This window comes from Camelus ferus, chromosome 27 (genome assembly GCF_009834535.1).
Source record: "Camelus ferus isolate YT-003-E chromosome 27, BCGSAC_Cfer_1.0, whole genome shotgun sequence".
Classification (NCBI taxonomy): domain Eukaryota; kingdom Metazoa; phylum Chordata; class Mammalia; order Artiodactyla; family Camelidae; genus Camelus; species Camelus ferus.
The window spans coordinates 8,463,482-8,488,597 of record NC_045722.1 but is presented as its reverse complement, the minus strand read 5'-3'; the positions used below and the strand labels follow the sequence as shown (position 1 = coordinate 8,488,597).

The following is a 25,116-nucleotide window of genomic DNA, read 5'->3' as shown; positions in this document are numbered from 1 at the left end:
ACAGATTGGTAGAGGTTGAGCTAATTTTACATAGCTCTCGTGGGGTAGGGAGGCCTCCTGCTAACATCTGGGCTACATAAGTATTTAGTTGTACAGAACGCAACTCTTTTTTTTTTTTCTTCCCCTAGATGCAGAGGAGTTTGAAAATTCCTTTTTTGGTCTGCAAGCAAAAGCTTCCCTGGAGACAGAAGACATCTCCTGCTGGACCCTGTTTCTTCCAGGGCTTGTTCTGCCCTCCCCAGCTCTCCGCGTCACCCCGGGGGTCTGTGGACATCCTGATCAGTCAGCCATCAGCCAGCCTGATCTCCTATTCCCTCCCTCCCCGCATGACTTCCAAAATGTTACAATTACAGCAATTATGCAAAGTGCTGTAAGAGATGGAACTGTGAGGAATGGATTATACAATGGAGCACATGTCATAAACCCGGGGGAAAGTTCAACTTTTCAGGAAAAACAAAAATTTTACAAAAAAAATTTTTTTGCACACATTCCAGAAAGGAGGGTGGGGGGTGGAGGTTGGGCAAAGAAACTTGGCCCGGGGATACTCCTAGCTTAGAGTCTCGGAAACCTAAAAGGACTGTTGGCAGTTCTTTGCCGGGATGGGTGTGGTCCCCTCTCATGACAGCTCCAATACGCTGCTCAAGGACAAAAGTGGCTTTGAGCTGCATCTCAAGAATAAGATGTTGCTATGCCTTTCCTTCATGATACTAAATTTGAACACTGATCTGCAGCTTGAACCCCATCTCCCAACCTGTTTTACAGCTGCCACTTAAAATTCAACCTATCAAACCCTGCCAAGCACGTGTTTGGCAGCATCGATGTAAACTGAACGCACACACACTCTGTGAACCGGCAAGCCCACTGCTCGTCTTGGGAGCTTGTGCACCAGACACAAACAAGGCTGCTCCTAGAAGCCCTAGTCCTGACAGCGCTCAGATGTCCACACAGCAACAGGAGGTGAGATAAATGAATTGTGCTACATTTACAGAGTGGAATACTGGGACTGGATGAATGATAAGTCTGTGCAACAATATAAATGGAATTTTACAATGGCTGAGTGACAGACAAAAGGAATCTAAGGTTTTGGAAGTCAGAATGGTGGTCTCCTTGGCAGGAAGGGAGAGGGACAGGCGGGGGACAGAGGGAAAGGTGCTGGGGTGCTGGTAATGCTGTTTCCGCATCTGGACACACGACCGTGTTCACTGGGTGCAGATTAATCACGGTGTATACTCATGATATGTGTGCGCTCCATGGATATAAGTTATATTTGAATTTAAAAGTTTACTTGAAAAAGACAAAGCTTCACATTCCCCTCTAAATTACAATCTCTTTTCTTTGAATGATTTGAAAGCAGCCCCGGAAGGTGTGCGCATCCTCCCTCCCCTGCCTGTACCAGTCTGGCTCCATGGACTCTGCCCTGTAACTGGCGTGTCTCCTCCCTTCCTTTCCCACAGCCGCCTCCCCAGCCGGGGCCTCAGCCCCTCGGACCCGTTATGAATGAAATCACCGCCTCCCAGCCTCCCAGCTTCCTGTCTCTCCCTCCAGCCACCTCCAAAGTGATTGTTCAACATCTTTGCTTTCATCAGGACCCTTTCTTTACAAACTTGTAGTGCCGACACCACCACAGCCACCACCGAGCCCAGGATAAAACCCAGCCTCTCTGCAGGGCACTCAAGTCCCCCCTCTTCACAAAATCAGGCCACAAGGTCCCTTCCAACTTTGTCCTCTCTGTGCTCCCTAATGAACCAATTCTCCAGCCAAACGGTTTCCTCATTGTCACCATGTCTCCTGTGTTTGCTGTCCGCCTTCTGGGCAGGTAAGAAAGCCCAGGTCCCTTCCGTCTTGTTCATTCTTCCCAGAAGGGCCTACTCTGGGAAGTTGTAGAAGGTTAAAGATGTCTTTAGCCTTCCTGGTGAGAACTTGACCTCAGCCTCCTCCAGTCCCTCTCTAAACTGAGCATCGATTGTCCCTACTTACTTGCCCAAACCATTCAGGGAGTACACCTTGAAAGGGGCTGGAGAGAAAAAAGCTCCTGAACTTTTTTTCACCCAGACAACCCATCTGGTCCTAAACTTCAAAATACACAAAAAGTAAACTCAGCAGGGAGCAAACTGCGCCCTGACTACTACCGATGACACAGCATGCGTATTTCCTCCAGCTACACAATGGAGAAGCTGAGTAATATGTGGAACTCACTAAATGACAGGGACTAAGATCACAGGGTTTTAAGGTCAGCTGAAACTCGATTGCCATATTTTTTCCTTCCTCTTGGGTAAAGCCTCTCTGAGAAAACCCCATGCTTTTTTTTTTTTTTTTTTTTTTTTTTTTTTTTTTTTTCCAGATAACCAAGGCTGGAGTCATGGCCCAGGCAGTTCCTGGCCTGCCGGGCTGGGCTGGGCACTTTTCAGCCCTTCCTCCGGGGTCAGGCAGCAGCAGGATTCGAGGAGATAGAATGAGGCAATGCTGGCAGGGCAGCTGCCAAGGAAGCCAACGAAAAACTCTGCCCTGGGTGCAGTCACAGCCCTAAGCTTCAAAGGAAGAAAACCAACAGCAGCAAGCAGGAATTTGCATGCAAACAATAGGAGTCAAAGCGGAATTTGTGATCCTGCACAGATGCTCCTGCTCAGGATGTAATTACGGTAGTCATCCACAAGCCAGAAAAAGGCCTGTGAGAGGGTCCTTGAGAATGCAAACACTGGAGTCGAGACAATTCTGGCTCTGCTATTCATTTGCTGTGTGACCTTGGACACGTTGCTTAGAGTCTCTGAGACTCTGAGTCCTCATCTGAAAGATGGTGGTAACAATGTGCATATTTCACAGAGGTGTTGTATAAAATGAGAATGTATGTAAACGGCCTACCACATTGTAAGAGCTCGATAAATAGCTACTCCGTTCTGTGGGCTGTGGGAATCCCAGCCATCTTTAATTTATTAACCCTCTATGTACAAAACCTCTCCCATATTTTTTCTTCCTTTGTCCTGCATCCTTGCAAACAATGAAGCCCCTATGGAAACTGGGAGATGAAAGTAAAAATGTTAACCCAAGCAAGACTCCCTGAGCAGAGCTGGCCTAAAGAGGCAGGCTCCTAGACGGATTTAATCTGTCCCTAAACATCTCTCCCTTCACACTGTCTCATTATCTGAAATTCGACCAATTTGTTATTGGGCACCCAGCATCCTCTTTTTAAGTAGAAGCCCTTCTGTGATGCTGAAGCTTCTGTACTCGTCATTCACGTGCTAGCGGTAAATCAGCAGTCTGCTGCAATAAGGCACTCAAGGTTTTGACTGGGAGTTGGGGGATGCCGTTAATTCAGGGCCATGAACCGTTCAGAGGGGTAGGCCTGGGCCAGGCAGGTACTGCCCTGAGTGACTTTGGGCAGAAGCATCCCTAAGAGCGTGGGTTCTGGAAGCACACTGCTCAGATTCACGTCCCATGTACATCGCCAACCAACCGTGATCTAGGGGAAGCCGCCTGACCTCCCTGCGCCTGGATTTCCTCATCTATAAAAAGAGAATGATGATTACAGGGTTATCCTGAAGACTAAGTGAGTTATTATGTGTAAGTGCTTAGAACTGAGCCTAGAACATAGTAAGAATCATATACAAATTAGTTATTATTAAGGAATTAGAGAATCTGGGGCAAAGGATACTGAATTATATGGAAGATGATGCCAAACCTGGGGCCCGGCCCGAGTCACTGTTCCTCCCTGCACCCGGCCACGTGCATTTCCATAGCTTTTGGCTGCCCACCTGGGGAAGGGCTCCTCTATTACAGCTCAGCCACGTTTGGGGGAACAAGAATGTGGGATTGCCAAGGACCCTAAGCAGTCATTTTAGTACATTTTTCCATGGACAAAACACACCTGAGACTCCTACCTACCAGCTTTTACCAACAACTTCATGGATTAAGGCCTTATTTGGCTCATCCGGTAGCATCCTCATGAAACCAGAAAACTGCAGGAGGGAAAAGGTAAAAGTTTGTGACAGAAGGAAAAACGTACTGGAGTTAAGAGGAGGTGGGGGCCAGGCTGTTACTTTATAAACACAGCACCTAAGATTAAAGCTCTCATTATCACAATTATCCTTCTAAAGAAATCTCATAAGATACCCTTTTTAGACTTTGACCTCAGCCTTCAGACTCCAAAGACAAGAATTAGCTAATTTTGCTTTACTTTGCATTTTGGCCATGACCTCACTTTCCCTGGGGCAACACCCTAAAGCAGTTCATGTCTCCTCTTTGAGTTTCAAGTTTCCCAAAAAAAAAAAGAGAGATAAAGGCACTCACCTCTCAGAGCTTTAGCAGGTTTAATGAAATAATGTATGTGATGAGGTTGGAGATACCTTGCTCACAGCTGGTAAGAGTTATATTGCTACCATTAATATCCATCTCCAATGCCAAATAAATTGCTTCTCATTAAAAAGCTCCTCCTTTGAAAAGCTCTTCATTTCTCAGCTCCTCTTTGCAATAAGCCTGGACCTTGCTCCTTCATCGGTAACTTGGTTTGTCATGGACGTGTCATCCTAGAGTCCCAGGGCAGAAACGGACCCTGGGCAACCTCAAGGTCTTCCAGCAAGTCCCATGGAAACTGTCCCAGATTGCTAGACATAATTAGACACCTAAAAAAGGAAAGTATACACTCATGCTCACCCACACCCTTCAACTATTTAAGGGGCACAGAACAGCAGCACTAGAAGCGACCTAATCCAATGACCTCATTTAAAGATGAGAAAACCAAGGCCTGGAAAAGACAACTCACCCAAGGTCGTGTAGCCTTGTGAAGGCAAGCCCTGATTAGAACCCTTGTCTTTGACTCCCAGGGAGCACTAAATTCTTCTTCTAGGTGTTCATATACCACCAGAAGGAAGATTTTTCAGAAACCACTTATGGAGATAACTGCAGTTTCTCTTTCTCTTTGAGATTAGGGCTAGTTGTGTTTTGAATTTATTTCCCATGTAGGCTCTCAGCTAGCTGAAGGCAGGAGCCAAGTTCAATAATTTCTCCATCAATGTCTTAGACTCATTAAGTATGTGTTGCTAACTGTAGAGAGAGTTTCTGTACAATAACCGATATAAACAATAACTTAAAATAAAGCTGTTCATTTATTTCTAGAAATCTATCCAAGTAAGTGACCAGAACTATGAAGGGAAAAAAGTCATTCATAAATATGTCCATGCAAGTGTACCTGTAAGAGTACACTATTGACCAAAAAATAATCAAAATTAACTGTGAGGGAATGACCAACTATATGGTAGTATTCTCATGCAATAGCTTGATATGATAGTTAAGTAACATTTTATTTAACTTAATTGTAAAATGGGAAAATATTAAGTTAAAACACCGGGCTACAAAATAATTTTTTAATACTTAACCATGTTAAAGAATATGTATAGTCCTGAAACACTATCACCAGCAATAAATATCAATAGCTTACAGTAAAAAAAAAAAAAATGTATAGAAAAACATTATTGCGAAGATACACAACAGAAATAAAGAGTGGTTATCCCCATGTAGGGGGAGGGATTGTGTCCTTAGAGTTTCTGGTATCTTCTAAATTGTCGACAGTAGGTAAGCATTTTATGGCAGAAAAAAGTCACTGTAAAGGAGACAACTGAGAAGGCACTTTTTAGAAGAGCATCTGGATCAGATCTCACTGTACCAGAGAACTAGCAAGGCGGCAGAGAAACTTCCTGTTCCCCAAATGCCAGGTGCGCCTCTGTATTCTCAGCTCCCTCACAGTTAGGGCACATGACTTCTCTGACCTCTCACTGTGTGTCACTTCTGGGGTGAATCACTGAAGAACTGGCAGCCTAGCTCTGCCCGTGCTACGGAGACGGAGATCATTAGTTCTCAGTGGTGCAAACTACACCGGCCTGGGAACTTGAGGGACTGTGCGGAGCACCGCACTTCCCTCTTCACCACATCCTATCTGGACACGTAGCATGAGAAATAAACTTCCGTGGTTAAGTCACAAAGATTTTCATGCAATCTGTTACCTAGTCCAGTGGTTCTCAAACTTGCCAATCACTTGGGTTCTCTTAAGAATCCTAGTACCCAAGGCACCTCAGACAATTAAATCAGAATCTCTGTGGGTAGGACCCAGGCATCATTTTTGTTTTGTTTCGTTTTAAACTCCCTGAGTAAATCCAGTGAGAAGCCAGGGGCCTACTCCAGTGGTTCTCAAAGTGTGGACCCAATGACTGCATTAGCATCACCATGGAACTCGTTATAGGTGCAGATTTTCAGGCCCCCATCCCAAACCCACTGATTCAGAAACTCTGGGGGTGGGATCCAACAACTCATGTTTAACAAGCCCTCCACGTGATTCTGTTGCATGCCCCAGGCTGAGAACCAATGGCCTGGTTCTCTTGGTCTTGAGTCATATAGTCATATTTCCTCAAGTTGGTTAATTGACAATAAATTTCTTAATAAAATTAAGCAGTGGTTTTGTTATAACAAGGTATGCCGTGGCTCTTCAGGAGCGCTTCTTTGCTTGGATTTGATACTTTGGAAGTATTTTTACACACACTTTTCCAAAAATGATTGCACTAACTCAAACACGTTATGAAAAAAATACCCTAGTACTCAAAATACTGCATGGGTGGTCAAGGTGAGTGGTTCTCAGACTCTGAGATTTTTGAGCATATAATATATATTTTTTTAATGTTGGGAGCACCAAAATAAGGTTAATGACTACTTTTGCAATGCAGGAAAATTTTTTAAAATTACAACTATCACCAGCTATCACCATTATTTTCATGAGGTGACATTTTAACAATACAGACCAAGGAAGAGTATAATCTCAGAATAGAGAAAAGTCTGTGAAAGCCCTGTTTGTAACCTTACATTTCACTGCCCTCTGTTTCCATTTTGCTCAGACTGGTGAAATCTTTGTCACAGGCAAGCTCTTCTCCTCAGCCAGCATCTTGTAACCACTGATCTAGGTGACAACTAAGGCCAACTCACTATTCCCCAGGACATTATGCAATATCCAAAGCCTTCCAAATGGTACCAGAAGTTGAAACCCCTAAGAACTGCTCTAACCTTCAGCACCAAGTTGTTACAGCTCTCAGATTCTTCTCTTTCTTCCCATGCCCCGGTTTCGTGTAGGCCTCAAGGCTTAGCTATTTTGTCTATAGCATAATTCACATATTTCCCCAATTTTTAATACTAAAAACAACAGTGACCAGGCCAGAGCATGTTGTTAAGAATGTCCATAAGTAAGGCCCATTTCTAAAGATGGGAGTCATGCCCAGAATGACACCCGTCCCCCACCCCTATCCCTGGATGGTGCCTCCACCCCTCTAAAGGGACAAAGTATATCTCTCCTAGGGGACAAGTCACCAAGTACAATCTCAGTCATTGTTTTTGTCACTTGCAGTTATGAGCTGGCAGGCTGAGAACCAAGTATGACATCCTTCCTTTCGGTGGGAGGAGGGGGCAAGGCCTGAAACTGATGCTCACAGATGAGCTTCTGGGTATAAAGGAGGGCAGACAGACACTAGTCAAGCAATTCAAGGGGTGCTGAGTTCAAGTTTCTGTTCCAATATGTTTTCCTCCAAAACACCACCTCAGATTTATTTCTCTGAGCCTTGCAGGATTTGGGGGGTTCAGGGATGGCTACCAAAATGCAAGTGATCTTCTGCAAGCATGAATTCTTCTTTGAACATAGGAAGTGGGTCTTACTTTTGTATCATTAGTGCCTGACCCCAGAGTAGGCTTCTGGGAGCTGCTGGCTGGACCGTCTCAAGCAGATCCAGGCTGGCAGTGGAGAGGCTCCTAGCATATAAGAAGGACCCACTTGATAGGAGGAGAGGCAGTTGTATGTTAAGTAGTCAGGCAGTGAGCTGAGAAAGAGCTTCCCTGGAGAAATTAGAGGTGGGGCTATTCTAAGAAGGTCGGTGAGCCTCCCCAGCTGCTTGGAGCTAATTCCTAAGGATCAGGAGGCTGGCATCCTAGGCTAGGAAATACCTGGGGAGTGTCTGGGGAGAGGGGCAAAGACAGAAAGCCCAGACTTCATGGCTCACAATCCCCCTTTCATACTGTGAATCACAATTTCTCCTTTTGCTGGGGAATAGGACCCGAGACGGTGTCTCTGAGCCCCATGGCAAGTTTTCACATGTGCTAAATTCAGAACTGCTAAAACCATGATTCTTTTCACTTAGTCTTCTCAGCATTTTTTTTTTTTCCAAAGCTGAAAACCACAGTCTGAGAGAAGCCGGTTCACTTGGTGACCATCACACCATGGCCACACACCACAGCCACTCAGCTTATGACAAAAGCCAAGGCTTCCGGCCACATCCCAGGGTCCAGCCATACCCGATGCTCTTCTGATCTGTGTCACCAGAAAGGGGACATGAGCAACTCGGTTCAGTTTTTGTGGAAACTGTCGTGGCAATTCACTGTGGTCATGGTAACCCTATCTGCTTATTATTCCACTGAAACTAGGATTTCAGTTCTGGAAGGGAAAAGTTAAATAATTAAGCAGATTTAATGCCTTTGTCTTAGACAAGTCCCTTGATTTCAATAAGACAATCATAATTTTATATTTTTAGGTGGTGTCAATACTCAAATGCAAAAAGAAAACAAATTTAACAAAACTATTCAAATGGTAAGGATAAAATGCAAACTCAACTCCAAGGCCCAAGTGCCAGTTTGCTGTTGACATTAAGGCTCCTGAGGCTTTTAGGGCCCCCATTTTGGGGTTGGGGGTGCTTTGGCACAGCACCCCCTTTCTCTTCCCTAAGGCTTCAGCTTTTTCCCTCCATTCACAAGAGCTGGGGCCTGGGCAGGAAAGATGTAGACAGAGGACACTGCTGAGCATCCGCTCACCCCAGGGCTCTGCTTAAGTACACTGTTATAACCCAAACCTGATTATGCAGAGTCGTGAGTAATTTCTGCATTATAACAATTACGGGATTGAAAGCCAGGACTCACTCCCTCAGTCAATTCTCACGCTGGCTTCAGGGGCTCCCTGGGGAATATGGTTCTAAGTCCATTTGTGGGAAAAAAAAAAAAAAAAAAAAAACCACCTCTCTTCCCCAGGCGGTGCCTCATTTCCACATCCCCACTGGGCCCAGTACCACCCTGGGGAGGCTGATGAGAATCACCACCAGGTCGGCCCCACTCCTGCAGCTCACAAATCAGAGCCCAAACTTGGCTGAGGCTCTGAGGAACCTAGGCCAGTGAGGCAAGAGAGCTTGGCCCATCCAGGGCCTCTGAAGTACGCCCCCCTCCTTGGAATCCACCCAAATCCCTGGAGGGTCTTCAAAGGACCAGACATGTCTGGGCTGCCCTGTCCAGCAGCCAAGAGTCTCAATCTTAGGACCCAGGAAGAAGTCTGCATTCGAGGGGTTAGCAACTGTTCAGAAGGATGGGAAAGACATTTCATGCAGAGGCCAACAAAAGCAAAAGCACAGAGCTAGGAACAAGAGCACGTGGGATGGCCTGAGATCCGTTACACTAGGACAGTGGCTTGAGTTGGGGGCAGGAGGAGATGACGGCCACAGCCTGATTAGGGCCTGATCCCATCCACTGTGGGACCAGTCCAGCAGCACGCTGTCAGTAGTCAATAAACATGCTGAACTACTGACTACTTGAAATGGCAGTTTAGAATCGAAATTTGCTGCACCAAAGGCACAAGTGATGGGCAGGGAGTCAATGAAAGCAGCCTGGTTTGGGAGCGTGGTCCAAGCTGCAGCCAGTCTCCAGGAAGATCATTCTGCAGCACTGTCCAGGAGGAGGCCAGAGAGGACCTGGACTAGGGTCCTGGCACTGCAGCTGGCGGGAAGAAACAGCTACTGAGGGTACAAAAACGAATTTGGACGAACTTGGTAACTGACCACGGGGAACCTAGACAAAGGGAAAGGCTGATGAGATATTTTACTCTCTAAAGGCTTGATATGACTCATGAACATGACATCTGCTCATGCAGAAATGTTCACTGGGGCCTACTATGTGTTCACAACTCCATTAGTCACTGGAGATAAAAAGATGACTCCACCACCTGATGATGACACAGATGGGGACCGTGGGTGAGTGAACGGAAAATTACAAGAACTTGGTAAGTACTAACACAGGGGAAGTGAGGGGTAGCCACCCAGGCTAGAGCTGGGGGGCTGGGGAGAGAAACAGGGTGCAGGATGAGCTGTCCAAGAAGACACAGCTTTGCAAGAGCTCAGAGGTCAAAAGCATGACAAGGGGAGGAGCTCTGCAAGAACGATCACGGGTGGCACGTAGGTTGCAGGGAGCTGCAGAGACCAGACTAGGAATGCCTCCGTTACAAGTTTGGCTTTTATCCTAAAGTCAGTGGGGAAACCATGGAGTGTTGCAAGTGGGCAAAGATCAAACATATTTGCATTTTAGAAATCAAAATGGAGATCACTTGACAAACCAGAGGTCAATCTGCAAGCATCCTCCAGGGTATCAGGATCATGCAGCAGGTAGAAAGCCACCCTCCATGGCATCAGCGCTTCCTATGACTTTATGAGGGCTCTGGGGGCATCCAGGGCCCTCTGCAATAGGTCCAGGAAGGGCTCAGACCAAAGGCTCGGGAGGAAACCCGCACAAATTATCATTGGTAGAGTTGAAAAGATAACAGAGTTGGGGAGCATTTCAACCTCAAAGGGCAGAGGGACTCCATCCTAGAAATGCATTCACTCACTGGACCCAAGTGGCTAAGAATGCTGGGCTCCATCAGACAGCTGTCGATTTTATCCTTATCCCACTACTTCCTAGCTTTGGGACCCTAGGCAAGTGGTTTCAGTTCAGCATCCACATCTGTAAAATGAGAACAACTCTTCACACCTCAAAGGGTTGCTTTGAAAACTGAGAGACACGGTGTATAAAGTTCAGAGCACACACAGGAGCTCAAAAAGCGTCGGTAACTGCTTTTCTTTCACTACACAAACATATATTGATTACACTGGCCACCTGCGAGGGATGACGGAGATGAAAAAGTCCCGGTTCCTGCCTTGGAAGGCTCCCAGCCAGCCCCCACTCCCAGCCATACGCATTTTGAAGTGCCCCTGCTCAGCTCTCTGCGACCCACAAAGGCGGCAGGCAGCCAAGCCCAGGACTCCTCCGCAGGTAAGCTGGCCCCACCGGCCCCTCCCAGGGCTCCTGGTCCAAGGCCAGCTTGAATGAAGTGGGGGTTGGGGGGACGACTGCTCTGCTTCCTGTAGAGCAGAGCCAGTCCGGAATAGCCCCACATCCGGCTTCAACGCTACTCAAAATTAATGAGCAGGAAAGAAAATGACCCCTAAGCCTTGGAATAGAGTCCACCCTTTAGGGCACCTGCAATCTCTAACTGAAAACTATCCTCCAGCTGCACTAAAAATAAATTCAATGAAATTCCTATTTAAATTATATGCAGTCACCTGGCACTGAGAGTAGGAAAGACCGGTTCTGATGCCAACATCCTTCCCTAGTCAACAGGATAATATATCCAACTTGATCAACTCCAGGAACTACAAAGGTCCCAAACAGCCAAAGACCTAAACTAGAGGATCCTCATTAACATTACTCACTTGTAATTTGTTCTTCCTTCCTATCACTTGAACTACATCCTAAGCTCATCTCCATATTCCCAACTCCTAGTACAGAATTAGTCTTAAGAAATGTCTACTGGAGATGGCTGAAAAATCCAGGGTAAGGCTGCTCCCAATATCTTCACATCCTCCGAGGCACCAATTAATGTCCTGTATTCTGTGAGGAGTTTGTGAGCCATTCTCTTCTCAGCTAGAAAAGGAAAAGGGGGGGAGGGGGGTGCAAAACAATGTAGGAGGAACAATTTAGGTTAGGCAATTAGGAAGTGTTTCAATAAATCTAATGAACTCCCAATGGACTCTGCAGAATTCATGTCTCAGAGTATTAAGATGGTAGAAACAGCCGAAGTCTCTCGGCCCTGAGATTTGACAATCCATAGAGTTTCACCCCATATGGAATTTCATGGGCACTTTTACACGGGAAAACGTCAAAAGGGCTCCCAATTTTAGTTTGTATTTAAAATCTTTTCCTGGAGCCTTGAAGGTGAATAATCTCGTATGTTCAAGGAGGAATCAACCCCCATGATACTAAAACCACTTACTGTATCTCGAAGGGAAGAGGCTCTGGTGAATCATGGTAGCCCCTACTTACTGCTCCTCTGTCACCTAAACAATGAGTCCACTCAAAGCCACACCTTCTTGGGCCTGTTGTTTGCAGAGTTATACAGACGTAACACAAAAGGAGGGTGTACCTGGAAAACACCTCCACTGGAAGGCAAACAGCATCACAAACTGCTCTTGTTGAGGATGACAAAGGATGGGGCTTCTGGGTCTGTTTCTAAGTTATCTGTGTGGCTTTGAGTCATTCCCCTTAAAAAAGGTAATATAAAGAACATGCCTAAACACTGTTCCAGATGCCCAGGAAATGTCTGCTAAGTCAGGAACATTATACCATCAGACTTGCTAAACCCAGACAGGATTCTAGACCCAACCAAGAATAGAGGAAGTGTCATTATCAGCCACTTGACCCGGTATGACTGCAGTCTCACACCCTCACCTACTATTAGTGTGGCTCTATCAGGTCCCCTGTGGGTGCCCAGGATGAAGCAAGAAGTCCCAGTGATGTCAAGAATTGCCTGTGTTTCTAGAAACCTTAGTGGGCAAAAAGGTTTGAATTGAACTCCAGAAAGAGAGGAAAGAAGGAACTGGAACGCTTGAGCCACTTATAAGGATGTGTCTTTCAAACTATTTAATATTTCATATCCATTCAGTTCCACTTTAGTCATGTTAGTAATCTAGGTGGATAAAACGCCTATTTGGTCCTGAATTATCAAAGTCATTGTGGCTGAGCCACGCTGGATTTAAAGACATCTCCATGGGACCCTCTTTGGTCACCAGCCACATCTACCTAATGCCCTCTGCACAGACTCAACTTAAAGAGCAGGTGTCATGGAAATTGCTGTGGAGTATATGATTCCATCAAGACAGGTAAAATATCAGATGATCTATTTTTGTCAAGCCTATGAACAACTTTCCAAGCATTACTAACACAAAATGCCTACACATCTTAAAAATTAGATCCCAAGTGATAATAAAACTAGGATCATATTTATGTTTTTAGAAACCACTTTATCATGGAACTTACCAGAGAAGGAATATTTAAAGTAAAACCTCACCTCCAAGGAAACTTTCAGGAAAATTTTTATGCCAAAATTCTGTCTGAAGGAAGGTGTCTGGATAAATTACTCATTCATTTTAGAACAGGACTGATGGTCACCAAAAAAAGTTGAAATGGAAAAGGCATCAGTAAGCACTAAATTGACCTAGGTTTCCTACAATTTCCTAATTTCTAGAGGTTTGACATCAATCCAGGTCTCCTATAACCAAGGCAACAACTTTTTCACTTGATCAGTATCTTGAGCACCATCTAAAACCTAGGCAAATTAGAACAAAGGCAAACTATTACATATTAACACTTAGGTGACGCAGTGCAATTTGGCGGAAGTTTTTCAGGGCAACAAGCTCACTAACCTTGAATACACAGGATATATATTTCACTTCCTGAAACACAGGGTTTTGTAAAGTTCCCTCTCTGTGTCCTACTTCAGCATAAATCTGGATACACGTATGTTATTACTGAATACCTAGAATGCAGTTTGAAGTCAGTGAATGGATTCATTTTTAAATTATGCTAACAAATCTAAATCGGCATTTAAATGCTTCCCGGAAGTTTGACGTTGTGGTTTTAAGAATTTAAGACATCCAGTGTTTCTGAGAACCTGGATAGGCTTGCCATGTAGAGTAACAGAAGACTTAGAAGACAAGGCTATGCTCTTTATTTGGGCCATCCTTGAGGATATCACAATTTATCTGCTGTGTCAAATTATCTGGAGGGGTAAAAGCAAGATTAGGAGAAACTGACTTAACACAAAGTGTTTCAGATCATACTTTCGAGGACCTTCTAGGTGGACAGAACTAGTCTATGGAACTCATCACAGGGTTTTGCACGCCATGGGAACTCATCATAAATATTTAACTTTTACAGCAGGAAAACAGAAGTACAAATGTTTAGATGATACGCAGAGTGAGTAATACCTGCCTCCTTCACGAGACTGCGCTAAGGACCCAATTATATAACATACGTGAACGCACTTTATAAACTGAAAAGGTCTAAATAAACACAATAAATGCCTCTGTTCCCACAGTAAAGAGTCAAGCAGTGATCCGGTCATGGCCACTACATATTATCTCCTAGAGTTAATGTGCCCGGAAATCACCTGGAAATCTTGCCAAAGCAGATTCTATTGGGTAGGTCTGCGGAAGGGCCAAGATTCTGCTATCTATCAAGTTCCTTGGTGATGCCAAAGCCAGCTCCCAGGACCACCACTGTGAGCAGGGAGGCCCCAGAAGATCATCCTAATTCTTGGTGCCTGGTTGGCCTTAAAGGACATATTTTCTGAGTATAATGCAAACTTTGGCTATCCCTAAAATGAGTCCTGGATAAGTCTGTATGCTTCATTTGGTTCTGAATAGAGTACTTTAGAAACTTAATAGCAAAATGCTTTCTTGGGCAGCCAAAGAGCTAATGAGTTGGGTTTTAATTAGGTTGTCTGCTAGTTCCAGCTTTCTAGGACCAGAGTCAACAACATGCAAAAACACAGAGAGCTAAGTTGCCAGCTTACTTTTATATAACTGCAGTTCATCTCCAAGGGGAGGTAAGAGAGGGAGAGCTCTGCAGTTGTAAACACACACATACACACAAGAAAAACCTGCTGATTCCAAACTGGCCGGAGAGACTAAATTATCTTTTCTACCCAAAGAAAAGGGCTCAAAATATCCCAGGAGGGAAAAAAACACCTGAGCAAACAAGAAACTTGCAGAAACACTGCTGCCTCCTGCCACAGAAGCACTCTGGTCTTACAGGGTCAGTAGGGAACACAAAGAAACCAGCAGGCCCTGCAGACCAGTGGTCCCCCAGACTGGGCCTGCATCCGAATCAGTGATCCACCCCAGAGTTTCTCCTAGAAACAGGCCCAGGATGCTGCTGCTGAGGCTACTGCCAGCCCACTAACCAAGTCTGGAGCAGCACTAGGTCTTTGCGAAGGGAGGAACCACGCCTCACTCTGGGCTGCAGCCCTGGGCCCCGCACAGTGGCTAGCACACACAGGTGGCCCCCAGGAAATATGTGTTGAATGAATGCCCATTGTAACTCTCATTTCCAGAAACAATTCTCTGACTTGCTTAGGTACACTTGCTGCAGGCGTCTTAAACACACATTCACTTAAAAAAAACTACATGCACACATGCCAGGCACTGCAGCCTCTGAGCCAAAGGCGCTTTACAGTTAAATTAAATCAACCCCAAGCACAGATACGAGTCATCATACTTCTCTATAGCATCAGAACAGTTCAATCGTTGAGCCTCTGCCCCTGACGTGGAAGCAGACTAGCCATCTATCCAAACCACCCTGAATGAAAACCCTACTTTGGTAAAACAGGACAATTCATTTCACACATACTCATATGCAAAAAAAAATAATAATTTTTTTTTAATCAAGGCAAGAATTTGCCTGGAGGGAACACAAGTATCTGTGTCCACATTGGAAGCCCAGAGATGGTCTCCTTAACGGCTCCTCCAGGTACTGGAAACCCAGGCACCGAGGGGCCAGGGGACGGCCCCACAGGCAAACGTGCTACTGAGGCTTCAAACGGATTTCTTCTCTAACTGCTCTCCTGTTTACCGAGCAAAGCTCAGAAGGGGCTTTGGCAGGCGGTTTTCAAATCCTCTGCCTGATCTGCATGTTACCATAGTCACATTCATTCCGAAAAAACAGGTGCTTCTGTTAAAATTAGCTGTTTCAAACTGTCAAATATTTTAGATCACTATGCTGGCTTAAAAAAAAACAGGGTATGTAAAATAACCAACCAAATGAAAGTGATGCTTCCAGAACTATAAACTCTTTAGTGATTTTTTGAAGAAATATGACCTTAAATTTTACCAAAACTGGGGTAGAGATGAGGGTGGGGGACAAAAATACACACACACACACACACACACACACACACACACACACGTAATTTTTTGCATTTTCTAACATCAACCCAGAATGAATAATAGAAAAAGGCCACACTTAAACAGCCAAGGAAAGACAGAGCTGTGCTTTTTTCTAGTTAAGTCTTGTGTTTGAAAGCCTTTTGTCCCATTACTTTGGTTGACTGTCATAAATAATGGCTTTTGTTCCGAGAACACAGCCATAATGATTTCCTTCTCTCATGACCATTCAAAGGAAGGTTTTCAACATCCTCAGTCAGGATGGTGCCCATTAAGCCTGTGTAAGAAAACCTGCCCTCAGAAGTCAGGAGAGCCCAAGGCTTGCCATCTTAAATTAACTCTAGTGTGGTTTAATTTTTTTTTTTTTTAATGAGGCCACTCTGATTTTATTCCTGGAACCAGTATTATCTCTGCTGCCCTTATTAAACCCAATGAAATAGGTCTGAGATACTTCTTTTTAAAGAAATCAAGGCTATTTAAAAAACAAGTTTAACAACCTGATACACTGGAAGAAAGCTAAAATATCAGAGACCTGTGCCCAAATCCCTTGTCTAGCTAATGATACAGACACACAGAAACATTGTGCACTCTGGTTTCCTGAAACTTGCTGAAAAAAATAAAAGCAGAATTCATTTCAAGCCACCTGCTGGATGAAAAATCCTACTTTATCACAGAGCCAGAGAGAGGAAAAAAAGGGGTTAACACACCACTGAACATTTTAACAACTTCAGAGGACAGGATTTTGATTTCAAGTCAAAACCTTTAATAGAAATGTTAAGAGCAACTATCCCTTGGCTAAGAGAAAGGAAAGTTTCAAAATTAATTTGGTGACTAGCTAGTTAACTTCATCCAAGTAGATAGGGAAAGTGATTTTTTTTTTCTTTTCTGGCTTGCACTGTCCTGAAAATTGCTTCTGCAAGGGAAGAGTCCAAGGAACAACTGGCAATTCTTTTTTTCCTAATCAGACACCAAATTTGCAGGTTTCTGGTTCTGATTTTATTTTACTTTGTTCCTTTCAGTTTACTCTTTGTGATCTGCACAGGCTAAAGGAACCACTTCAGTATTATTTACATAAATCCGATAAATAAAAATAAGTAAAAATAACTATCCATAAGCAGGACTGTCACTGGCACATGGGTTAGGTTTCCTCTCCTCAAATACCTCCTGAACTTGACCAATCCAGACTTAAACGAAGGGCAGGGGCAGAGGAATAAACATTAAAGGTCATTTTCATCTTTTAAAGGCTTCAAAAATTTAAATTCACCAGGACCTATGAGAAAAAAACAACTCCCTTGACCGTTTTTTAAAAAATGCATAGACCCTACCACTTTAAAACTTTTTCAAACTTCAAATTCAGAGAAGCTGAACAGCTGTACCACCCTACACAGGTTTAAAGAGGTTTTACAGGCTGAATACGATGTGCTTGTAATAAGTGTAATTATTCAAGTAAAAACAGCCACTATGACTTTCTCCTCTAACATATCACAGTGGAAAAATCTTTCTTTTCAGATTTGTGGGACTTGCAAAGGTTCAGGCACAACAAATCCCCAGAAAAATGTACACGGAGCAAATTTAAAGCATGTATGAGTTTTACCCACGTGGTTCTCTCAGGATGAGCACACAAATAAACCTGTTGTACTTTCAGTGGGAAAATGTTCAAAACTCAGTTAGCTATGTTCAGCAAAACTATACACCCCCTCCCCCAAGATTTTTTTTAATTGTCTACAGAAAAGACCAACTACCTCAAAATAACTCCGAATTTCATTTAACAAAACCTTCTTCCAACATAACAGTCAACGAAAGCGTATCTTAGATCAAGGTCACAAAAAGGAGCCCTTTGCCCGCAATCATGCTCTGGAAAGTTCTTAAACACACTTTCCAGAATACCTCTCCCTGTATTAAACAGTCTGGAACCCTCTACAGTATTTTTCTGAAATCACGAGCACCTGGATCTTGTCTGAATAGACCTGTCTACATACTCTCACTTGATACACAGTCCTTTTGCACGTCCATACACAGATCCTCTGACCTGGGAAGGCTGGCATTCCACACAGGTGTAGGAAGAGCCTTAATCTGAAAAAGACAGGCGGAATACAAATCAAACTTCTGTCAGCCTGAACCCTGCTCATTAGGACAGAAAGAGGCGTGGGGACAAAGGGAGCTCAATCACATTCCAGGAGACACTAGAGGCAAGACCAAAAACCCCCATTAACAGTCCAGTTTGCACTATACTTAATTCAACCACATTTGTGCCCCCTGCCTCTACAAGAGTGTTACACGCAGCTCTCCTTGAATTTTGGGCTGTTCAAAGAAGCAGCTCTTGAGGAAGAAGAAAGGGTTGAGGATTGGGTACCCACCTCACTGCTACGGCAGAACTTTCCAGGGTGCCTTTCCATAGATGACATGCAGCCTGCAACATCACAATTATTGAAAATCAACAATAATTGCCAAAAGCCATCTGAGAAACATAACATTTTAATAGATGAAATAAATACTCCAGTACATGCAAGGTAAAAACTTGACATTAGGGGGGAAAAAATCACTCTATAGTGTAAATTAAAAAATAAAACACACACTCACAGTAGCTTTTCCCCCCGTATGCAAATCACATGGCAATGTCATACTCTTTCCATACCAAATATACGCCTAATCCAACACGATTGCTTAAAAAAATAACAACATACAAAAAAGGTAGCTACATCCATGTCTAAGGAGTGAAAACTGAGGTAACCTTTCTTTTAATTAGGGGGTGGGGAGACCAAAAAAAGAAATGAACCCATGACCTCCTTCCTGCCCAATTAATAAAATTTAGTTGAGGAATTCCGGAAGAGGAGCTGGGGGAGGGGTTGGGGGTGATTCTGCAACCAGCAGATCACACATCTTCCATCTCCTGGTCCCTACTGTGTCTGCGCTGGTGGGTACCGGGGCCCTCGAGTGCGTGCGTAAATGGGAGGCATGGCCCTGCCTTCTGGAAGATTCCTCTCGAGCATTTAACATGGGGGGGGGGCGGGAGGGGGTTGGGGGGAAGCTTCACCTTTGATTTCTTTGGTATAAATGGAGAGGGATAAAGAATAAGTATCTTCCTTTAGCCTGGGGTGGAAGAAAGGGATGGTGGGGCCGGGGGTTGCTAATTCACAGAATTGGAATTCACTGGCGGTAAAGTCCTGGGCGAAGACCTCTCCCTTAAAGCCTGAGATAGCAGGGTGCAGCCTTCAGACACGGCGCAGGCCGAGTTCCTTAGCCTCTCCCTGTGGTCCGACATCTTGGCGCCCCCGTCCGGGTGCTGCGCCAGATCCCTGAGGCACTGGGTCAGGAGCACGCAGGCCGACACCACGCTCATGGCGCCGCCCAGGATGGCGGTCTGCACCGCCTTGCCCTCGGCGCTCACGGCCGCCGCGCGACCCAGGAACTGCGGCTCGGTGGCGAAGCCCACCAGGGCGCTGACCGCCTGCACCAGCGGCCCGCTGAAGAGAGCGCAGCGGCTCCGCGCCAGCTCGCTGGGCGCCACCTTCACCTCGCGCACGCAGGCCAGCAGCGCCGACGCGCTCGTGCTCATGCACTTGACGCCCAGCTTGAACTGCTCGCGGGAAAAGCGGTCCCGGGACTTGTCGCTGGCCAGGGCGCACGCGTCTGTCAGGAACTTGAGGTTGCGCGACAGGCCCTGCGACACCTCCAGCAGCAGCTGCGGGGTCATGTCAGCCAGCGGGGTGGCGCGCAGCACGGCGCAGCCCTGCTCCACCTCGTGCCGGCAGCGCGTCACGCGGTAGCGGTCCACCAGGCCCGGCTGCGCGGGCTGCGCGCCCGGCGTGGCCACGGCCGCCAGATATGCCGCGTGGGCGGAGCACTCGGTCAGTGACACCACCAGATCGCCCAGCTCCACCAGGCTGTCCCCTGCCTCCCCGAAGCGGCCCATGTTGAGCTGGCTCTGCACGTCGTGGGTCAGGATGGAGAGCCCCTTGGTGCGTGCGATGATGGTGTCCCGGCACTGCTCGAAGGACTCGGCACCGGCACAAGAGGAGGCAGGGCCCTCGAAGAGCACGGGCCGCGCCTCGCTCGAGAGCAGCAGCAGATCGGCCACCAGCTGCATCTTGCCCTTGCAGTGGTCGCAGACGGACACCAGCCTCTTACGCGGCTGCGAGCAGGCCCCGCCGACGGCGCTCGCTGGAGCCGGAGAAGCCGCCTCGCCAGTGGGCTTCCCAGCGCTGCCGCTAGCCATCGCGCCCGGGGGGCACTGGCATGCCGCTGGGGAGTCCGCTACCACCGCCGCTGCCAATGCCGCCGCCCCCGCGGCCGTCGCGACTCAGCTGGCCAAGGCCGCGGTGCCTTCCCCGCACCATCATGCCATCCACCGCCGCGGGCAGAGGGCACTGGGCTGCGGCGGCCGGATCCCGGGCGGCGCGGAGCGGGCCCTGGGGCCAGAGAACACAGAAGTCTCTTCGGGGCGCGGGGAGGGGCTGCAGCGTTCGGCCTCTTGGAGGGCTTGCAGGAACCATGAACCGGGGCAAAGCAAACTCACAGACTGCTCTCCTCGTCGCCGGGCTGCCAGGAAAGTCCCTTCTGCTGGGCTGCCGCCGCCGCCGCCTTCCTGGGCATGGCCCGGCCCGACCGCCGGAGCTGGGAGGGCCGGAGAGGGAAGCTGGGAGTTGTCCTTCCTTCCTTCCTTTCTTTGAAATCAAAATCCTTTCCTCGGGGAGGAGCGCGGGCGGCGGCTCAGGAGGGCACTGCTGTCAGCCACCTCGGGCTCGGCGGCGCACGTGGGCTTCAGGCGTCCAGACCCCGCCAGGCGGCACTTCCCCGCGACGGTGGCCGGGACTGGCGCTGTAGGACGCGGGGCTGCCCCGGGCGCATCTCCTGCCTCCCGCTCTCGGGAAGCGGCGCCGGCGGCGGCGGCAGGGCCGAGGGTGTGGCCGGTGCTGGCGCGGCCGAGTCAGAGTCGGGCGGGAGCCTGCACTGATTGCGCACAGCGGCCGCCCCGCTCGCGCTCTCGCCCGCCTGCCACGCCCGGGCGTGCCGGGCGCCGCAGCTGCCCCTTCCCGCCTCGCCGGTTCACAGAGCGCGGCCCGGCGCCGAGGCGGCACGCCCTCCCGGACCGCGCGCCCCGCGGCCCGCCGCTGGCTGTCGGCGCGAGTCCATCCCCGTCGCCTCCTCGCCTCGGGCCCGCTGCGGCTGAGCTCTCCCGAGACCCCGGGCCCTGTGCATCGGACGCAGCCGCGCGCGTCTCCCAGGCGGCCCAGCCAACTCAGAAGGTCCCCGCGGCGCTGCGGCAACCCGCCCGGGCCCCGGCTCCTGCCATTTTTGTCAACCTCCAACTTCCGAGCGAGCCGGGAGAAACTGAAAGGAAGGGCGGGGGCCGAAAGGCAGAGGGGAAAACACCCGCTTCCTCTCCCCGCGCGGCTTCACCTCGGAGCGCGGCCGTGGGTGCGCCGCCGCCCGCTCGCCCGCCGGGGCTGCTGGAGGCTTCTCCTCTTCCCGTCCGCGCCTCGCCCCCGGGCTCGCCGCCGCCGCCTCGGCCCTAACCTCCCTGGAGCCTATAGAAATCTTTTGTGTGGCGTCACCGCCTTTCGTTTAAATCCCGCTTCCTCCTCTCGCCCTTCCTCCCGCCCCCTCCGCCGCTCCCGGATGCTTGCGCGATGCGCTGCTCCTCCCCCGGGAAGCTGGGTGGCTGCGGGAGGACGCCCCCTCCCAACGCGGACGCCGCTGGCGCGGGGCCGGTGGTCCCCGGCTTCCCCGGTGGTCCCCCGCGGAGCGGCGAGGGGAGCAGGCCGGAGGGAGGCCCTCCCGGGCCGGGGGCTCGGCGCACACCCTTGGGAGACACGGGCGCAGCCGCCGGTTGGCCTTACGTAAGCTCTCAGCCAGACCAGGGGGCTCCACGCTTTCTCGCCGCCAAGGGAGCAAGTCTAAAAGGTGGCCTGTTTCTGAACTGAAGGGAGGAAGACACCCGATACCATTTCCTAGTGATTTGCTGGGGTCCAGTTAGCGCGTTTTGCGGGACACCGACCGGTCTCCTGAGCGCTCCCCCGCCCTTTGTTGTGTGATCCTCTCCCGCGGTGGGATTCTGAAGGAGCCGTGCGGGTTAAGGAAAGAGCACTGGAGATGGAGTGCGAAGAACGAGGCTAGGCGCTTGCCGCCCCCTCCCTTATATCGCTGGGGCGCGGGCTTTGAACCAGACTTCCTGGGGTCAGTCTTCCCCCAGCCATTTCAGTTGTGTGACCTTGTGCAAGTTCTCTCTCCAAGTATCCGTTTTCTCATTTCGAAATCAGACACTGTGCACTGACTGCCTGAGTACTTGGCTCATAAATGTAGCTGTTAGAATTATGAGCCTTCACCGGCAGTTTGCCCTCTCATAACTTATATGTCTTTGGTTATATGATGGAATAATAGTGGCCACGGTTAAATAAAAGAAACAGCCTTTGGAAGTAAACGTTATTATCCCCATTTTACAGATAAGGAAAATGATGCTCAGACGCCTTAAGTGCCTTCCTAAGGTCAAGAAGATAGCAAATGCATGGGCGAGGACCCCACCATCACCTCTTTTTAATTTTACCCAGCCTTTACTCTTCAGGAAGTGGTTAAAGCTGTCTGGACTAACTCCACCTCCTGAAGGGCCGGCCCCCACCTCTTAGTCCTGAAATAAGCCTTCTAGGTGCCCATCCCGAGCAGGGTGCGTTCACCAAACGGAAATGTTTGTTCCTCTGCCCCTTTCTAGGATCTGGTGTCACCTTTTTTCAGCCAGTTGTAAATGTCATTTGTAACTAGGACGACCTTGCAATGTATTGTCCAAACCGAAACAGCTTTGAGACTGAACTGTGAGACATGTCACTAAGAAATTAACCAGTAACCACAGATACAAACCTAAATGGATAGTCACTCTGCTTATAACTTCAAGTATCCTTAGATAACTTCTAAAATCTAAATGAACCCAGTTATTTTGCAAACCGAGGCCGATAAAACTGCTGGTTTTCTAAACAAGCAGCGATTCTGTAGGGTTAATCCCTTTTATTTTTCTGCAGGAGAAAAACAGTTGGATAAATCAGACTCTTTCCATGGTAACCCAGGAATAGCACCCTAGTCCTACTTAGCTCCAAAAACTTCAGAGAAAGAAGTCAGACCCTTCCTTACATTCCTAGTTTATTCATAAAACTGCTCTGGGATCAGATTTTTTTCTCAAAGCCACTTGGTGTCCCTAGGGTCCTATTTTCCTTTCCTTCTACATATGCAGTCTCTTTGTGTTGCTGGAAACCTTGTACTCCAACAATGAGATACGTTACACATAAAATGTCCCCCTATATTCAGTGAGGTTTGGGTTTAGCTTGAAAAATTTGATAGGATCAGTTACTTGGCCCACCCGCCTTCCCTGGCTTCATTTTTCAGATATGACAGCCCTTCCTAAATGAATCCTTCCAGGTACTAACCCCACCTTCCTCTAGGTCCTTAACTTCCTGCCATTATTCATTCCCTCTGCAAACACTGGGCACCTCCCATGTGCCAGACCCTGAGGGCTCTACCCCTTCTGAAGAGTAGAGTCCAGAGAGGGCAACAGAGAAAGCAAGTCATCACAACTTCACTACTGGTATAGGGAGAGCACAGAGTAAAGGAGCTAGAGCAGAAGCAGTAGGGCTCACCAGGTAGCCCAGTTACAATTAGGCAGGAGCATGTGATCAGTTCTGACCAATGAAATGTAAGTGGAGGTGATGTGGGTTACCTGGGACCAAGGCTATGCAAGGCCAGTCTGTACCTGTCCGCTCTTCCCCTGCCGTGACTGCTCTGGAAGCTGTGTTCTAGGTGGTGCAGCTAAAAGCTGACGGACCCTCCGGAAGCCTGGAAGACCATGGAGCAGACCCTCTGTTGACCTGTGTTGGATGTGTAATGTGAGCAAAAAGTAAACTCAGTGTGAAGCCACTGAGACCTGGGGGGTTTTGATGCTGTAGCATATTTTTGTCTAACTTGATTAATTAATAGAGGAAGGCTGTCTGCCCCAGAGTCACGGGAGTCTGGGCTTTTTCTTTAGAAAACTCCACCCATTACTCCTAATCCTCTTCTAAAACTAAAATATAATATGAACAAAAGGTACTGTGCAAAGTATTTTTTATTAAAATGGAAACTGAGTGAGAGAAGAAAGCTGAAAAAAATGTGGCTGAAGGATTGGCCAGGGAAGGTGAATGGAGCAGACAAGAGGAAGCTGAGGCCATGCCGAAAATGGCATGGCCACTGGAGAATGTATTCTCGGTGCCTGGCTCAAGGCCGACACTTAGTAGACATTTAATAAATAAATGAATACACAAGATGCAAATAGAGAGCTGACTGAGGGCTAGGGAGGAAAGGTGGAAATGACTGAGTTTGGGGCAGGCCAGAAACATACTTTCCTTCCTTCTTTGCCTATATTAGAAGGTACAGCTACCACCTGGACTTTAGGCATATATAAGATCACAGTTTGAGAACTCTTTTTTTTTTTTAATTGTGATAAAATAGTCATAACATAAAGTTTCCCATCTTGGCCATTTTTATGAACCTAACCCACAGTTCCATGGTGTTAAGAACATTCACACCATTGTGCAACCATCACCACCATCCATCTCCAGAAACCTTTTCATCTTCTCAAATTGAAGTTCTGTACCCACTAACAATAACTCCTCATTCCCCAGCCCCTACAAACCACCATTCTATTTTCTCTCTCTATAAATTTGACGACTATGAGTTCCTTATATAAGTGGAATCATATATTTGTCTTTTTGTGTCTGGCTTATTTCAGTTAGAGTAACGTCTTCAAGGTTCATTGATATTATCACAGTCTCAGAATTTTCTTGTAAGACTGAATTGTATTCCACTGTATATGTATATAGCTGTGCTAGGTTTTGATATCCAACTTTGACACTATACTCCAGAGTTTATAGACCAACAACCAAGCTGTGTCTGGTCTACACTGCCACCTGGCGGTCAGTAAGGGGCATTCTTTGCCAGTCATGTATCTTTCCTTCGCTGCAGTTTCCCTCTGTTTCGTTTGTTTGTTTGTTTGTTTGTTTGTTTTTGCCCTTACAAGTGGGCCAGTTCAGTCTCAGGCATTCTTTCCTACACATGATCAGAC

The 25,116-nt window shown here is 47.5% G+C and overlaps 3 protein-coding genes across 4 annotated transcripts in view; all 3 read right to left on the bottom strand.

The window, feature by feature from the left end:
* The window catches only part of CFAP161 (cilia and flagella associated protein 161), an 88,680-nt gene extending 70,237 nt beyond the window's left edge, over positions 1–18,443 (bottom strand). For both annotated transcript variants that reach the window (XM_032469365.1, XM_032469364.1), the window contains exons 1-2: positions 18,392–18,443; positions 18,064–18,107 (exon numbers count right to left, since the gene is read on the bottom strand). The gene's annotated coding sequence lies outside the window, so the exon portion shown is untranslated. The remainder of the gene's footprint in view (positions 1–18,063; positions 18,108–18,391) is intronic.
* A 48-nt stretch (positions 18,444–18,491) lies between these two features.
* TLNRD1 (talin rod domain containing 1) lies at positions 18,492–20,574 on the bottom strand. Its single transcript, XM_032469369.1, has one exon. The coding sequence runs from the start codon at positions 20,248–20,250 to the stop codon at positions 19,162–19,164; it is 1,089 nt and encodes a 362-aa protein (XP_032325260.1). The 5' UTR covers positions 20,251–20,574; the 3' UTR covers positions 18,492–19,161.
* Positions 20,575–20,761: 187 nt separating this feature from the next.
* On the bottom strand, positions 20,762–24,560 carry LOC116660157 (collagen alpha-2(I) chain-like). Its single transcript, XM_032468858.1, has 3 exons — positions 24,549–24,560; positions 21,590–21,837; positions 20,762–21,365 (listed from the first exon to the last, which is right to left on the bottom strand). Exons 1-3 carry the CDS (start codon positions 24,558–24,560, stop codon positions 20,762–20,764), a joined length of 864 nt encoding a protein of 287 aa, XP_032324749.1.
* Positions 24,561–25,116: the final 556 nt, after the last annotated feature.

Coding starts and splice junctions, on each gene's coding strand:
- TLNRD1 (XM_032469369.1), bottom strand. CDS start 20,250: ATGGCTAGCGGCAGCGCTGGGAAGCCCACTGGCGAGGCGGCTTCTCCG.
- LOC116660157 (XM_032468858.1), bottom strand. Junction 21,366..21,589: donor CGGGATTTAAACGAAAGGCG/GTGACGCCACAC, acceptor CCTTCCTTTCAG/TTTCTCCCGGCTCGCTCGGA.